Source organism: Microtus pennsylvanicus, chromosome 10 (genome assembly GCF_037038515.1).
Source record: "Microtus pennsylvanicus isolate mMicPen1 chromosome 10, mMicPen1.hap1, whole genome shotgun sequence".
Taxonomy (NCBI): Eukaryota; Metazoa; Chordata; class Mammalia; order Rodentia; family Cricetidae; genus Microtus; species Microtus pennsylvanicus.
The window spans coordinates 18,658,336-18,675,781 of record NC_134588.1 but is presented as its reverse complement, the minus strand read 5'-3'; the positions used below and the strand labels follow the sequence as shown (position 1 = coordinate 18,675,781).

General features: G+C 39.2%; 1 protein-coding gene across 3 annotated transcripts in view; it reads left to right on the top strand.

Moving 5' to 3' along the window:
* The window catches only part of Dpp10 (dipeptidyl peptidase like 10), a 1,483,954-nt gene that overhangs the window by 1,144,136 nt on the left and 322,372 nt on the right, over positions 1-17,446 (top strand). For all 3 annotated transcript variants that reach the window (XM_075987761.1, XM_075987760.1, XM_075987762.1), the window contains exon 5: positions 11,674-11,748. In XM_075987761.1, the coding sequence (XP_075843876.1) occupies positions 11,674-11,748 (75 nt within the window). The remainder of the gene's footprint in view (positions 1-11,673; positions 11,749-17,446) is intronic.

Below are 17,446 nucleotides of genomic sequence, written 5' to 3'. Positions count from 1 at the left end.
CACACACACACACACAGACACACACACACACACACACACACACACACACAAGTAATAGATATTCTGAGTGAGATTACCCAGACACAAAAGACAAGCACAGTATGTATTCACTCATAAGTGGATATTAGGAGTAAAGTACAGAATAACCAGTTTACAATCCAAAGCCCCATAGAAGCTAGATTAAAAGGGGTACCCAAAAAAGATGCATGTATTTCCCTGGGAAGGGGAAAAAAAGAGATCTCCTGGGTAAACTGAATGTGGAATGGGAGATGGGAGAATGGGAACTTAAGGGAGCAGGTTGGGCAGGCTGGCATGGGAGAGGGACCGAGAGTGAGAGTAATAAAAGAGACATCTTGATGGGGAACATTTCGTGGTTAGGGAGAAACATGGTGCCAGTGAAACCCATAGAAATCCACAAGGATGTCCCCAGCTAAGACTATTAACCTAAACTGACCATCTACTCTAATCAAATTGGTGAATACCCTAATTGCCATGAGAGAGCTTTTCTTCAGCCAGTAACTGATGGAAGCAGATTCAGAGATCCACAACCTAGCACTGGGTCGAGCTCCTGGGAATCCTGAAGAAAGGGATGAGTACAAGCTAGAGCAATCAAGGTCTTGACAGAGAGACCCACAGACACAGCTAACCTGAGCTCATGGGAGCATGTTGACTATGGACCAACAGTTAGGCAGCCTGCAAGGGACCATTCTAGGGCCTCTGTGTGAGACCATTGTGCAGTTTGGACTGTTTGTAAGGCTCCTGTCACTGAGATCAGAACCTGCCCCTGGTGCTAAGCTGGCTTTTGGGAACCTATTCCACATGCTGGATTACCTCGCCCAGCCTTGGTGCATGGGGAAATGCTTGGTCCCTGACCTCAACTTGATGGGCTATGCTTTGTTCAAGTCCATGGGAGGTCTGCCCCTTTCCGAATGGAGCTGAAGGGGGAATGGATAGGAAGGGGATAGATGAGTGTCTGGGAGGGAGGAGAAACTGTGGTCTGTATGTAAAATAAATGAAAAAATGCTAATTTAACTTAATTAAGTTAAAAATAGCATTCCTGACAAGTAATAAGTACTCAAGTACTCAATAGATATGTTGAATAAACATAAAAAAATGTCAAATAATAAATTCAATTAACAAAAATTTTTAATAAATTTCTACAGAAAGCAAAAATTGCGGTAATTTGCTATTAGACAAGAATAGTCTAAACATCTTACTTATTAAGCATCATTTCAGAAACATTATAAAGCATTATAGCAAGAAAACAGATCCAGAATTTATGCTATTTTAGTATTTAAAAAGCTTTTACTATCACACACACAATTCCCTGTGTCTGTGGTATATGCATTCACGTACGCAGGCACGCTTCCTACTGCATGTAGATGTGGAGGCAAAGTTTAACATCAGTGTCTTTCCCAGTTCCTTGCCCTCCTTTGAGGTTGTGAGACAGCAGCTCTAGAGCCTGGAGCTAGCCACTCAGCTAGACTGGCTGGCTGTTGAACCTTTGATCCCTCTGCTTTCTCCTCACAAGTGTAGAAAAAAACCAACCGAAAAAACAAACAAACAAACAAACAAACAACCCTGGCTTTTCCATGGGTGTGAGTGATCTGAACTCGGTTTCTTGTTCCCATGCAGCAAGCACTTCCACTGAGTCATCATCCCAGCTCCGTACTCCTTCTGTGTACTCTATTATTCAGTGTACTTGTGCTTGAATGTAACAGAATCATTTTGGAGAAGAAAAATATATTTGAAATATATTAAGCATTAAGATAATTTGAAAAGTCATTAGAGCCGCACAAACTGAATTTCAAAAAAAATAATTGGCATGAATATGCAAGTCACAATGTTCCCGTCTCTCTTCAACCAGAGCCTTTGTAGTTTGTCAACATTTTCTGGGAGGGAAATGCTGGGACATTTCCCTTCAAAGTCACCCTGCCTGCTCTACTTAAATTATTGATAGAGCTCCGTGACCATTAAGTTTTGCCTTCTGTTAAAAATAAAAAATGAATAGTATGATCTGTGATCTAAATCAATAGAACATTATGATGTCTGTTCACATTTATTGAGCAGTGGGTATCCATGTGAAATATCCCCATGGGTTACTAGATATAGATTTACTGTTCTGAAAACCAGAACACCTAGCCATGAAGCGAAGTGATTTTTTTTTATTATTTTAAAATTAATTAAAAAAAAACAAAAACCTAGTCATGACAGTGTGTGCCTATAATCTCAGTGTCAGAGAGTCTCAGGTAAGGCCATGCCCACAGCCCTATGTGTACCATGCCTAGCTTACTTGAATATTCCTGGCCAACAGCACATCCTATATCGAAAGGAAAGGTGGGAAGTTCCTGAGGAGCATTATCAATGCTTGACTTGTTGCCTTCACTTGCATATTTACACAATGTGCCCACCTGCCCCACACATGCATAAGGGCATACATATCATATAAAATTACCTAGTTATATCATGAAATTGTCTGCATTGCATTGTTTTAGAAAAGATTACAGTATCCATAAAATATTAGGTGCCAAGAAAAAATAAACGACAGAAAGAGATCAATGTTTGTAAAACATAGTGCTGTTGTATCGCAAAGGAATATAATGGAAGCTCTTTCTTTAGTAACTGAGCAGTTAAGAAAAGGGAGAAGTAGAGAACAAGCAATTCAAGATCTGAGTTTCAAACCCCTCCAGATAAACAGAACTATAACTGTGGGCAACAAACCACGCCTTGTCCAGAGCTACAGAAGGAAAACTTTTCATTCTACTTTTTGCCTGTTGCTTTTATGCAAGCCAAAGTGTGAAGAACAGTAATAAGAGCCCTCATTTGACATCAAACCAGGCTGGTACTTTGACTGCTTTTCCAACTTCTATTAAGTGTTTTTCCTTTTTAAAAGATTTCACATTATTTACTCTGTGTGTGTGTATTTGTGTGTGTGTGTGTGTGTATTTGGCATATGTGTGCTGTAGCTAAGAAGTTTATGACAGGTGATGACTCTAGAAAGGAAGAATCTGTTTTCTTCAGGGACGTGGACAATGACAGGTCAGCCATACTCCAATGGACGGTTTTACAGCCATGTGCATATGAGTAGCACTTTGGATTCAATGGGTTGCAAAAATAATAAGAATGTATACTTTATCAAAAAAGTTACTGCTTTACATTTTCCAGTATAAAGAGGTACTCTGTGAAAGTACCTTGACTGAGTATTCTACTTAGTTTTGTATTATACAAGAAGATATACTTGCATATACTTTTATTGACAGTTTATTACAAAAATCTTGAGTAACACTTTAACCCATTTGAACAGTTCACTAATGTAGTCTTCTACTTTTTAAGGCTACCACATATTTCTTATTAGTTCTTGTTAATTTTAATCTCCTTCCTAATTCTTTCTGTTCAGTTCTTTTCAGCGTAGAGTAATGCAAATGTGTATGTTCCATTTCCTGGAACTCCTGACATTTCAGTTTGTCTTCAGTGATTTCGCGCTATGATCTTCAGTATCTGGCATGTTGGAACACTATCATTATCCTTCTTCTAATTCTGCATATAATGTCTGAGACAAAAGTGAATCATTGCATGGAAGCCTCTTAGTAGGGACGTTACTGTGACAATAAAAGATGTACAAGAGTGATGATGGAAACAGTGATAAATCCTTTGATGAACTACAAGGAGAATTCTATTTGGTCTGGTCAGACTTATCACTTATGCTATGAATAATACAAGCTTAATAGTTCATTTTTTGCTTTTAAAAATCCTATGTGTCTGTGTATGTGTGTGTCCGAGTCTGTGCGTGTATGTGTATAAAGGTGCCTACAGAGACTTAAAGAGGACACCAGATCCTCTGCAGCTAGAGTGTAAACCACCCAAATAGGAACTGGTAGTCAAACTCTTGTCCTCTGGAAGAGCTGTATGCAATTGTACTCTTAAATGAGAAGAATTAAAACATGAGCTTAGGGAAATACAGTTTGAGAAAGGAAAAGAGAGAGGCAAAGTTATTATAGCTATTGGAAATGAACATGGATGAGCAAAAAAGCACATTCTGAGGATACAAAACTGTTTTAGTGGTGTCCTGTGACTATAACCCCAACATGCAATAGTGGTCTTAAACTAAATTTCAATTGTGTGATTCTACCTATAAAGACTTAAGAGTAAAATGTGGGCTGAAAACCTACTAGCTCAGAGAGGCAGAGGAACAACAATCTGACCTCCCTCCTTAGCCAGCATCTCAGAAAAAGAGCTTCTCTTCCTCCATCTCAAAACAAAAGGACCATCAGACTCAAAGTCCCTGCTTACTACCTCCTCTGCATTTCTCTGTTTTCCAGATTCCCTCTAACTTTATGGCTACTTCCTATCAACTAGTTTTTTACTCTGCCTCTTGACATGAAGTTGATTTTACCTAATTAATGATATCTTGATGTCCACAGTATAATCAAATATCCCACAACACTGTAGATAAAGATAGAAAGGTAATGACTTTGAAGAGTGCCCAGGCTACATAGGGGGGCTATGTCTCAAGTGTCATAAATGAGGATATAAATAAGATAGTAGCAAACAATGTTAAGAATATTTGCAGTGTTATTGATTACACCATAGACATGTTTGCTGAGGAAGGAATACTTCCCCCTTTTACAAAAGGGTAAATTGGAATTGAGCATAACCTTCCACCTAAAACTCACCCATTAGAGATGAGGCTTCCAGACACCCTGTTACATCCAATTTTCAATATACTAGTCCCAAATATTTGTTCTGATGTCTTTCAGAAACTCAAGCATACCATAGCAAACATTGACACATGTGGGACGAGGGAGATGTCTCAGAAATATAGAAAAGCACTTGCCCTGTAAACTTGAAATCTGAGTCCAGATATCAGAACTCATATAAAGAAACTGGGAATAGTAGCATGCATCTATAATTGCAGCTTGCTGGAGTTAAAGATAGAGAGATTTATGGAGATGCTGCCTAGCCAACAGGACTATATTGGTGAATTTCGTTTTCAATAGGAGCTGCCAAAACAACAAAGCGCTTGAGGATACAATACCCAAAATTTACCTCTGACCTCTACACACAACACACACACAACTTGCACATATACATAGAGAAATAATATAGTGTGAAAAATGATACATAAACATTTTTTTCTAATGGCAGCATTGACTTAAAAAGCTCTGAGTGATTCTTCAACCATCTTATTTCTGCCCTTAAATACTAATCATTTTTCTTCATATATTTTCCAAATGTCTCCTGCTCACATCCTCACTTGTTTATGTCTGTCCCTTCCTCCTTAACTTTTTGATATTGCTTGTGTGGCTTGTCTTCCTAATTTCTAGGGAAGCCTCAGATCAAATCACTTTCAATCCATTTGCAAAAACAAAATTCTATATACAAAACAAATCTTACTCCCTCCTTGGTGTTACCATTCATGATACTCTCTGCCCTAGTTAAGGAGTTGATAATGTGGTTTTCATATGATGCCGTCACCTAGACTCCCATCCCCTTCTTCCCTGGAAGGCTTTAAAGCTACTTATATGCTTCCTAGAGGGTTTCTCATACCACAATCAAGGATTTCATTGAAGTAAAAAGCAGTAGATCATATATTCTTCACCTAAATTCTCCAAGTATGTGATAGGTTTAAGCTTCTGGAAACTCCATCAAGAGCTGCTTTCCTCTCCCCTATCCTTGGGATCATTAACATTCCACAAAGGAGCAAACTTCCACACCCCATGAAGGATACCCTTCCTCCATAATGAAACTATTACGTAACAATTTTAAATCCATAGAACTTGATGTTAGCATAATGATTTATGACTTTACTTGGAAAAATGAAGACAACAACTTTACACATTTCCTCTAAGATAAGTTGGATCTAGTGTTGAGTGTTCCTCCTTTGAGCAAGTCCAGTCAGCCTTTCTCACCCTGACAGCCACAGCCTTCTGTAAGTGCCTTGTCTCTGCAGGCTTTGGGTTTCAGTTATCAGTTCTGCTGTGGACCACAGCGGCACCTGATTCTACCTTACTCGGCCCAATATGTCGTGAAAAATCCACTTAGTGGGGCTTCCTTTACCTTGTAGAACCTTCAGGAACCTTGCTGCTTCTCATACAGTGAATTACTTGTGTTATACTGAGTAATACAGGACCATGTACATATTTGTGTTTCTTGAGCCTATCCTTTTGCTGTTCATTAAATGTATTTTGCTTGTATGTAGAGTTCATGCCTTTTAAGACTCCCCAGAACTCTCTGGGCTAAAACAGTCACTAATAGGCATTATTTGTTTAGTAATGGTAAACACATACAGAAATCATTTGTTCTGGTTAGATGGCTTAGTCAATAAGCATTGGAACCTGAGTTCGATCCCCAGTACCCACATAAATGCAGAACAGGTGCTGAATGCTTATAATCCAATCATCAGTGAAGTGGGATATGAAGACAGGGCATTCCTGGAATTCACTGGAGAGCTAGCCTGGCCTACTTGGCTAAGTTCTGGGCCAGTGAGAAACCCTGACACAAAGAAAAAGTGGAAGGGACCCGAGGAGTAATTTTCTGATGTCATGTTTCCGCTCCTATATCCAACCCTTACAGGCATGTATACCTACCTACAACAACCTTTCTACAGCCTTTCGTCTCAACAGGAAATAAGCTATATGAAATTTCCCCAAACTCAGAGTTCCTTTTGTAAAATTGTTTTCATTTATTTGTTGGGTGAGGGATTGCCTATGAAGACCAGAAGAGGGTTTGGGTTCTCTGGAGTCGCACTTACAGGCGCTGATGGAGGCTGAGAACAGGACTCTTGTCCTCTGGAAGAGGATCAATCACTCTTACCTCATAAGTCACCTCTCTACCCCTAGCTCTAATGTTCTATCCAGTTGAGACTCACTAGAATCATATTATATCCCACAGTGAAGGCCAATTTCAAGCAGCTTTCACAACTGTTAGATAGAACTTTTTCCTCAGATGCAAGAGATAATAACACAAATACTTCATAGCAGTGGCTCTCAGCCTTCACAATGCTGTGACCCTTTAATATAGTTCCTCACATTGTGGTGACCCCAATTATTTCACTGCTACTTCATAACTGTAATTTTCCTACTCTAATGAATCATAATAAAATATCTGAAATGAAGGATAACAGATATGCAACCCCAAATTTGAAAACCACTGCTTTATAGTAACATGAATTCGTGTAAAACCTCCAGAGTTTCATAAATTAATTACTAGATTATGGCATGTATTTGTGTGTGGTATATATGGACATATGTGTGCAGATACAGGCAAGAAGACTAGAGTCCCTAAAGGGCCCTGCTATAGCATTCTGTCTTATTCCATTGAGACAGTCTCTCATTAAGCCTTACACTGGCCTTGCAGCTAACACGACCCAACAACACCAGCCCCCTCATCTCCACAATGCTAGGATTATGGGCAGACATGGTAACACCAGTCTTTTATGTGGGCTATGGGATTTGAACTTAAGTCCTTGTGTTTTTACAGTGAGCATTCTCAGCCACTGAGCTACTCTGTAGCTCTAGAATGAGTTTCTTATGTTCACATTATGGACCCTTCCATCCCAGATGACCAGTGCTCAGGTCTAGATTCAGCAGCTTTGGGCCCCTGAAAAGCTATTTGGAACACTTCCCAGTTTGTGTGCAGCCTAAGCTGGAGGGAGTACAGTGATAATTAACAAAGTGTCAGACTGGATAATGGTAGGAACTGTAAAGACACTAAAATGTTGTTACCAAGGCCCAGACGAACCTGTGAAAACAGGAAGTTAATTTGTGTGAAGAATCTCACATAGGGGTGGAGGGGACAAAGCATGTGAGATTCCTTTAAATAATTCATACCAGGCAGGGAAAAAAGTCTCTACCAAAAAGAATGAAAGCAAGGAAGAACAAAAATACCCTCTGGCTGGTGAGATAACTCAAGGTCTGTGAAAAGAGCCTTCCTGAATTCCTTTTGCATTTCTGTGGCCTTGAGACAGCCTCACCATCTATAATGTTGGGGATTTCTAATCCCTAAGACAGAGTGGTGACATCCAGTCACAAGGTTACCTGCCCCAGGCACTGCAGTTCTAGGAAGGGTACTGTTCTTTAAAGAGATGACTGAACAGACAGTATCTTCCACTTTGCTCTTTAAAACCTGTTATGGGAACACTGTCATCACTTCTGTCCTAGGGATTGGATTTTTTTTCCGTCTGGTATGAACCAGTCACAGTTTTCAGTGGCCTGTCTCTCTTTGGTTTTGATTCTCAGGAAGGTGACTTGGCACTGACAGATGCTTTTTCATAGTCCTTCATTTCTGCTTCCTTTTAAAGGACTTCTTGTTTTTTAAAAGTAAACCTTTTGGCCCCTACCATTAGATTCCTTATTATATTTTTATAATGACATGTAAAAATCCAGAATGGGAAATAAAACGATTTATGCTCTTAAATTGTAATTTTGTTCTTGACAATACCAAATGAATGCCCGACAATTCCTTTCATTTTTGACAACATGTACCAAATGCCATAAGTCGGGAGGGTCAGTGATAGAAAACCGATACCCTTAGATTCTGGCTTCAAATCTCACACCCTACAGTTAGCTGTATTCTATCCAGCTTTACTGCAAGGTGGGAATTTTTTGTTATCTCTTCTAGTTTGGACAAATTCTTCAGCAGCATGGGATTTCAGTTAGGAAGAGAAAGGAAAGGAAAGCATGGAACTGCAGGAAGGCAATAAGTAATTATCCTTCAATCAAATAATTTGAGAATTCTGGCAACATTCAGCACTGGGGTATGGTCTGAAAGTAGTTTGCTGTCCTCATCCGCAGCCAAACATGGTGTCCTCTTTTAAAAATTTCCAAAAGAAAGGGGGTAGGGGAACTTGCAGGGTGAGAACTTAGTACATAGCCTGCTCTCCGAGACCCAGGTAAAGGAACATGGCATATGTGATGTAGGGTCCACTACTTCTTGGAGTAAAAAAAGTGGGGCTTGCTTTCCATGTGCCTCATTCTTTCTAATGGTGGTCAGGTTACCTTGAACCCCTGGGCTACAGAAGTCTGCCTTGTTCATCATATCTTGCTTGCACTCCTTTCTGCTTAGAGCCTGGTAACCTGCAGGGCCTGGGTTCTCTGACAAGCACTAACAGAGTCAAATATAGGGCAAGACCGAGGTCGCTAGTTGATCACAAAGGACAAAAATGCAAAGGAAGAAATCTGAGGAAAATGTTAGGCATGGCCTAAGCACAGGAACCTCTGCTTGGGTTTGGAGTGCATCATCTTCCTGGTAAGTTGACATTATCACCATCCATTCAAGCATCAGCCTGTAAACTTAGATGGCTTATCAGACATCATAATCAGGATGATTGAGGCTTAAATCACTGTCCACAGATTGAATAGAAAGCTACTTTCTTCCCCATATCTTGGAATCATTGAAAGCAGAAGGGGATTTGGGGACAAAAAGGAAAGGGAAATAGGAGAAACGTATCCCTGTCTTCTTGTATTTTCCCTAGATAGCTTTGTGTGAATGTTACCTTGAAGTAAGATGTACAAAATGATTTACATAGGCAAGTCTCTGCAAATAATGTGCAAACAATCTAGTTTGCTGAAAGTACTCAGACTATTTATTTTTGTTCCTATCAACTCAATTTTCCTGTCTTTCCCTTTGATATGAGTTCAACAAACACCTATATCCCATGTAAAACCATTTCTGCACCTTCAATGTATTTAACTTTAATCATGCATTTTAAATTACTTCTGTCATCAGATCTGTTCAATAGTTAACTTGTAAGCTCAGAATCCATCCGGTACACTGTAGTTACAGTAGTTGTTTGGTTTCAAATGCAATTAGTTATGTATTTGTGTTATATCTGATTTACCCAGAAAACTGCCTCTAAAGAAAGTTTGTCTTTGATGGATCTTTAAATACTTAAACTATTTTATTTTATTTTTATTTATTTATTATATTATGTGTATAGCATTCCTTCCACGTGTACCTGCAAGCCAGAAGGGGGTGCCAGGTCTCATTATAGATGGCTGTAAGCCACCATGTGGTTTCTGGGAATTGAACTCAGGACCTCTGGAAGACCAGTCAGTGCTCTTAACCTCTGAGCCATCTCTCCAGCCCCCCCCCCCTTTTTAATATTTATTTATTTATTATGTATACAATATTCTGTCTGTATGCCTGAAGGCCAGAAGAGGATGCCAGATCTCTTTACAGATGGTTGTGAGCCACCATGTGGTTGCTGGGAATTGAACTCAGGAGCTTTGGAAGAGCAGGCAATGCTCTTAACCACTGAGCCATCTCTCCAGCCCCCTCTTTAAATACTTAAAGAGTTAAATAGGAAAAGAAAAAAACACAGACCGAAAATGGCAGCACACAGAATTTTACTGTATCTTTTCTTTCTATTAACCAAACACACAACTCTAAAATCTTTGTGTCTATTTCAGAATTTCAATAAGCCTTTACCTCAGTGCATGCATGTGCGTATGTATGCATACATTTGAAATACAGACATATGTGTGTGTCAAATATAAGTACGTATCTCAAAAATGTATATACAGAAAGCAACATAGATAGTCTCTGTGCATATTGGTGTGTGTGCCAAATGCAAACATATCTCATAAATAAATATATAGAGACAGTAATGTACAACACATGCAGACATACAGATAGGGAGAAAGATTCAGAGAGAGAGGGGGAGGAGGGAGGGAGAAAAGGAGGGAGGAAGGGAGAGAGAGAGAGAGATAGAAAGAGAAAGAGAGAGAGAGAGAGAGATTGTATATAGCCCATGGTGGATATCACTTTTAGCCCAGACTGGGAATGAATTTGCAAAGTAGTCTTTCTGCTTCAACACTCCTAATGCTAGATTTATAGATTCACAATTATGAGATACACACCTAACTCAGCATTATTTTCTGTTTAGAGAGAGAGTTTCATATTACTCAGACTTGCCTCAAACATGCTAAATAGTTGAAGATGAACTTGAACTTCTGATTCTCCTACCTCTCCCTGGGTGCCCACTCATATAGTCATGGGATGATCCAGAGCCTCGTATATACAAGGCAAACACTGTACCAAATGAACGTCATTCTAGCCCCATTTTTCCTCAGTTATAAAAGGATTGCTTTTTAGGTATTTACACATAAAATGGCTGTCTTCATGTCTTTTCTACCAAACTGTTAGGTAAGATTTTTCAAAACTTTGATTTAAATATATTCACAGTGTTTATGGCTGCATGCACAAGACCAGTACTAACCCTGGCAACACAAAATCCCAGCATAGAGGGAGGGAGGTGGGCAGGAAACTCTACCAGTTGAGGAGCTATTGGTATGTGATGGCTGTGGGGAGAGTGAGAGGCAGCTTTCTTTACTTATGCAATCATTGATAGATCAACTACATACCAGGCTGGCCTCACTCCCAAAACTAGCTGTGCAATAGGAACTGGACTAGACGGGGGGAGGGGAAGGAAAAAGAGAGTAAAATGTTGATTAGAAAGGGATGGGAGGAATGGGTGATTAGGCGAGGAGTTGTTGGGGTGGTAAATTCATGCAAATTATATTGTCTGAAATTCTCAAAACAATGATATTGTTCATTTCAGAAGAGTATGTTGAAAATTCCTATTTCTTCCGTATTTGACATCAGTACTCAACCCACTTTCTCGGTTATTTTTCTACTTAAAACAATAAATTCTCTTTCTTTTTCTTCTTGTAGGTAACTTTTAAAGCATCCAGACACTCAGTTTCCCCAGATTTAAAGTATGTTCTTCTGGCATATGACGTCAAGCAGGTAAAGAAACTCTTGCTCTTTCTACAGAAATCTTTTTGTGTGGACACTGAGACAGCATTCATGGTTATATTGAGAACGCCTTGGACATGTGGAATTTGCTTTGCGAGTGATGGCTGAAGGCAACACAGTTGACTAACCAATAACTAGAACAAACTGTCAAGTGACAGTGACAAATGCATTAGCTTTTAGGAAATGTGACAGAGGCGTGCTTGATTTCAGGATAAGCCCATCAGCATCCAGGGAAGTGTCTTGAGTGTATGTAGGTCAGAGACTTTCCTACTAGCTATGTTCTGAGTTCAGTGTATACACAAGGAGAATACTGTTTGAAATAACAGATAGCATAAGCTTTGGAGGTGTGTTTAAAGTTTTCCTTGTGTGTGTGTGTGTGTGTGTGTGTGTGTGTGTAGGCATCCATGGTCTACAGAATCCTTTAATGGTCATGATAACTTGAAACAAATGGTTTTCTTTTTATCATCTGTTTTCTGGAGACTGAGGTCAACAGTCTTAGTGACAAGTCTTTAATCACTGAGCCATCGTGCTAAGTCAGGATTTCTTTTTATGTTTTATGGATATTGTACAGAATATGTAAATTATTACTTGTGGCAAGGGTGGGCATTCACATTCTGAGTCATTTTGCCAGCTAGTGGTAATTGTCTGTGTGTGTGTGTGTGTGTGTGTGTGTGTGTGAGCCCATGAATGTAAGTTATGTATAATTTGTAAAAAGGTAGGTATGTACATGCCAGGGAACACATATGAAGGTGAGGAACAATCTCTGTGTTAGTCCTCAACTTCCATCTTCTGTAAGAAAGGATCTCTTTGCTATTTTTTTTTTTTTTGCTTCTGTATTCCAGGCTTATGGTCTGTGAGCTTCTGTGGGTACTTCTGTCTCCTCTCCCCATTTCCATAGAAGCAATGGAATCCCAGACTTTGTATTTTGGGTCTGTGTTTTGCCAAGATTCTAAGGATTCAAACTCATGTTTTCACAGCCACTGCTTTTGCACACAGAGCCATATCCAACACCATTGATGGCATTTGAGTATTAGCTACGTAATCTCAGAAAATACCCAAAGTAGGCCAACAAAAGAAATAAAGTTTTAGCAAACACAATGTTCTTTTCTCTTTCGCTGCTTCATTATTCTTCTCCAGCTTCAGAGCACAATTAGAACATACATATGGCAAGTAGGTATTTTGTACATAGGTATAATTTCCACAGTTAAAAATCAGAATAAGTGTTAAAAGGCAATTCAGCACATTAGTTTCTGTAGAGAATAAATGATAGGAGATTATTCAAGGAAGTTTATGAGCTTTAGGACAGACAATAAAAATTTATGGAGTTAAGGCAGGAAGCCTCGTATAATGCATCAAAAGACTCCAAACACATGATATTTCACAGTTCAGAAGACTTGATGTTCAATGTGTTAGCCTTCTGGAGTGTACATCTTGTGTCTCTTTAAAGCTTATGCTTTTACTAAAAGTAATGTGTTCTGAAAAAGATGGTGAGGTTGTTCACAGTCTTTGGGTTTTTGATTAACTGTTGCTCTCCCAGTGCTTTCCTCAGTTTCAAATTTTGTAAGTAACATGTTACAATGAGAAAAATATGTCTTTTATATGCAAAAAATAGAAAAATATTAAAATATACTATAAGGTCATAAACTAATGTTACCTGGAGGGATTTAAATTTGACCTGCCATATAAAAAAGATAACAAAATTTGATTTTTTGATTATATGTTTGACGTGAGTCCTGTGTGTGTGCGTGCACATACACACACACATGCACACATGTGCACACATGTGCGCTCATGTGTATATATCATGGTACATGTGTGGCAGTCAGATGACAGTCTTGGAAGTTGCTTCTCTGATTCTACTGTGTAGGTCTGAAATATTAGATTCAGATCATCAAGTTTGGTAGCAAATACCTTTACCCACTGATCCATTTTGCTGACCCAATGGCCATTGATATGTTAGCACGTGGTAAAAGTCATTGCAATCAAGACTAGAGCTATCAATAAGATGGACACTCATAGCCAACAAGAAGGCATCTAGAACTCAGAAGTGGGTCTCTTGAGTGTAGCACATGAGTTATAGAAAGAGTGGCAGAACAGTCCAGCAAGATAAATTATAGTCTTTTCCACAAATGGTGATGGAATAAATAGATTTCCACAGTCAGGAAGAAACCAAGGGACCAGCAAGATGGATCAGTGGGTAAAGGTGCTTGCCACCAAGACTGACGTTCTGATTTGAGCCGCAGGACTGTATATAGGAAGGGAAGGAAACTGGCGCTTACCAGTTTTTGTCTGGCTTCTACTTGTATACTGTCATTCACACTGATGTTTCCTCACACACACATAAAATACAAAAAATAAAATGTAATAAAAACTTTTAAATATAAATGAAAAAGGGAGACAGAGAGGGGAGAAAGAAGACAAAAGGAACAGATATAAGCATAATAGAATAAAAATATCACTTAAACTAACCTTGTTGTAACCTCTTGTGCAAAATAAGAATGAATTCAGACTGAATCCAAATATAAATGTATATGTAATTGGTAAAGAAACACAAATTTATTTAGTGTCTAAGACTAAGAAAAAGTTCCTTAGACAATACATTAGGAGTAAAGTCTATGGAATTGGAAACTGTTGTTCTGTGCAAAGGTGAAGTAGGATAGTAAAATTTCAAACTAAAGCCTGTGAAAACATTTGCAATAACATATTTAGCAAAGGATCCATGTGGTAGTTTGAATGAAAGAGGTCCCCCACAGGCTCAGGTATTTGAACATTTGGTCCAGAGTTGGTGTTGCTATTTAGAAAGGTTTAGGAGGTCTGGCCTTGCGTGAGGAAGTGTGTGTGTCATTGAGGATAGGATTTGAGAATTTATATCATGGTCTCCCTTCAGTTTGCTTGTTCTGCTTTGTGCTTGAGGTTAAGATGTATATTATAGCTTTCTGCTCTAGCTGCCATGCCTAATGCCTGCTGCCATGCTTCCCCATCATGATGGTCACTTATCCTTCTGAAACCATAGCCAAATAAATTCCTCCTTCCTTAGGTTGCTTTTCATCACGCTGTTTTAGCACAGCAATGGAAATGTGACTAATACAAGCAACAGATGTAAAGCATTTCAGAATGGAATATTTAAGGGAAAATAACTATATGAAAAGGCAAGGAACCTACACCGGTAAAGGACTCATGAGAGATGCTTTCCACATTTCAAAGTCTTTAGTACTAGTAGAACCCACTTAAAACCAAAAATAACATCTATAAAAATAGATCAATTATTTAAAAAGAACAACAGTGTTAGCACTGAATTATAGCAGCACAGAGGGAAATTAGATCACTCCAGTAGTGTTGCTAGGATTGTGTAAGAGGGTATTGATGGTGGTGTCTATAATAACCAAACTTGTGCTACCATCCAACCTAGCATGTGCACACTAAGGTAGTTTTTCCAGTGACATGAAACCTAGGTTCACATCAAGCTCTTTATGTGCATACTTATAGTAGTATTTAGTTATTTACTTTTTCATTTGCCTGGTTGTATGATTGTTTATTTTTCAACTTATTAATGTTTGACATAAGATCATGTTATATAGCCAAGGATTGCCTTGAAACTCTATAGCTTTATTTTTAATTACTTGAGAGACCTGAATACAGTTCAGTCCATAGAGTACTCTACTAGCACACATAAATCCTGGTATTTAATCATCACCTACCACATAAATGAAGCAACATGGTGCATGCTTGCAATCCCAATTTTCAGGAGGTAGAGAAAGGATGAACCAGACGTTAAGGTTCCTGGCAACACAGAGAGTTAGAACCAAGACTGGCATATATACGACCCTGTTTGTTACCGTAAACAACTCAGATGTTATTTCATTGGTGAATGGCTAAATAGTTGCAAATTTATAAAATAGTATACAACTCATAAATATAAAGGAAATTGACTTGATACATGCAAGAAAAGGCATGATTATCCAGGCTTACAAATGAGTTTTTAAAAAGCAGTCCACAAATCTACTGAGTATGGGTTCTGAGTATGTCATTATGGTGATAAGAAAATTGAATGAATACAAAGTCCTAAGTGTTTCTCTCTCTCTCTCTCTCTCTCTCTCTCTCTCTCTCTCTCTCTCTCTCTCTCTCTCTCTCTCTCGTACTGTTTTTCTTAAATCTCTGACATGCATAACCACCTTTTCTGTATGAAACTCAACCCTGATCTGGCCTCTTTTTTTTCTTCAAAGTTTTTGCTTATTCTGCCATATTATATTTCTATATGGGGCTGATAATTTCTCAGTGGGCAAAGGTACCTAACACCAACCCTGATAACCTGAGTTCAATCCTATGGACCCACATATTAGAGTAAAAGAGCAGAACTGTCATCTTAAGTCTACACACATGCTATGAAACTCGTAGGCTCACACATATACACACGTGCATCTATAAACATGTACACTAAAAGACATAAAGAGAATGTAACTGGAGGGCACAGGTGAACCAGCCCTGAGTGTGAGAGCAAGATATCCTTTTCCTCTCACCCCCATGGAAAGCAGGCCCTGTACCTTGCCTGGGAAGCACAGTAGAACTGACCCTGTTGATAGGATTGCAGGTGAGTAGACCCCAACAATGTGAGCATGGGAGATCTGCTTATACCCCTCATCTGTTATACTGTGGCATGGGCAAGGGAGAAATGCTCTCCCCACTTCCTTATCCTTCACCTGTGGTCATAAGAGCAGGAAAGCTATCCCTGCCCTATCAACTGCAGCACTCAGGGGAGTGGCCCCTGTACCTCACCTGGGCAACACAGTCAGCTGTTGCTGGTGGTGTGGGGGAGCTGGCCCTGAGGGAATAAAAACAGGAGAACCAGCCCCACCCTTTGTTCTTTGCTGTAAACGGTGAAGTAGCAGGGAAATGCTGGAGAGCTAGTAGTGAGGATAAGGGAGAGCTGATGAACTGACCTACCCTGCAACCACCCAGGCCCAACCATGGCTATGAGTTGTTCTACCCCAACATCCATTCCATCGAAGATCTGCTGGGAAATGTGAAGAAACCAGTCCTGTAGATCCAAAGCTGTATGATCTCTGCAACAAGACAGCAACAGGATATCCAAGATAAGTCCCAGTGAGGACCCAGTGTCAATAGTGTAGCAGAAATCAGAGGCCTCACACCAGACCAATGACTGCAATGAACACTTGCAAGTGAAGGTATATGGTCTAAAGGGTGTACTGCGTGACTCACTGTGTCACGCTTCAGCTTCCACGGTGAGATCTCTCTTTTTCTCTTCTCTTAAATTTTATTTTATTTTATTTTGGGGGGTATGTTGTAAGGGCATAGGGCAGATGCGAAGGTATGGGGAGATGAATGGGATTAAATGCATGATGTGAAAGCCACAAAAAACAAATAGTTTTTAAAAAGTAACTAGAATCACATGTAACAAACAGAATGGCTCATGTTTTGATTTTAGAAGAAAATATTTGTTTATATTCAGAATTTCCATGCTTAAATATTTATTGACATGTAAAATTTATCAAATAACCTTTCCTCACATATTTTGTGCATTGGGTGAGCCTTAATTCTAAGGCAAACATGCCTATGTCACCATCACCTGGACTAAGAAAGCAAAGCTTTGGCAAATGCATGTCCAACCACTTGCATGGGACATCACTGTGCACATTTTACTGTTTAGCTTTGATGGTTTTGTACTTGATAT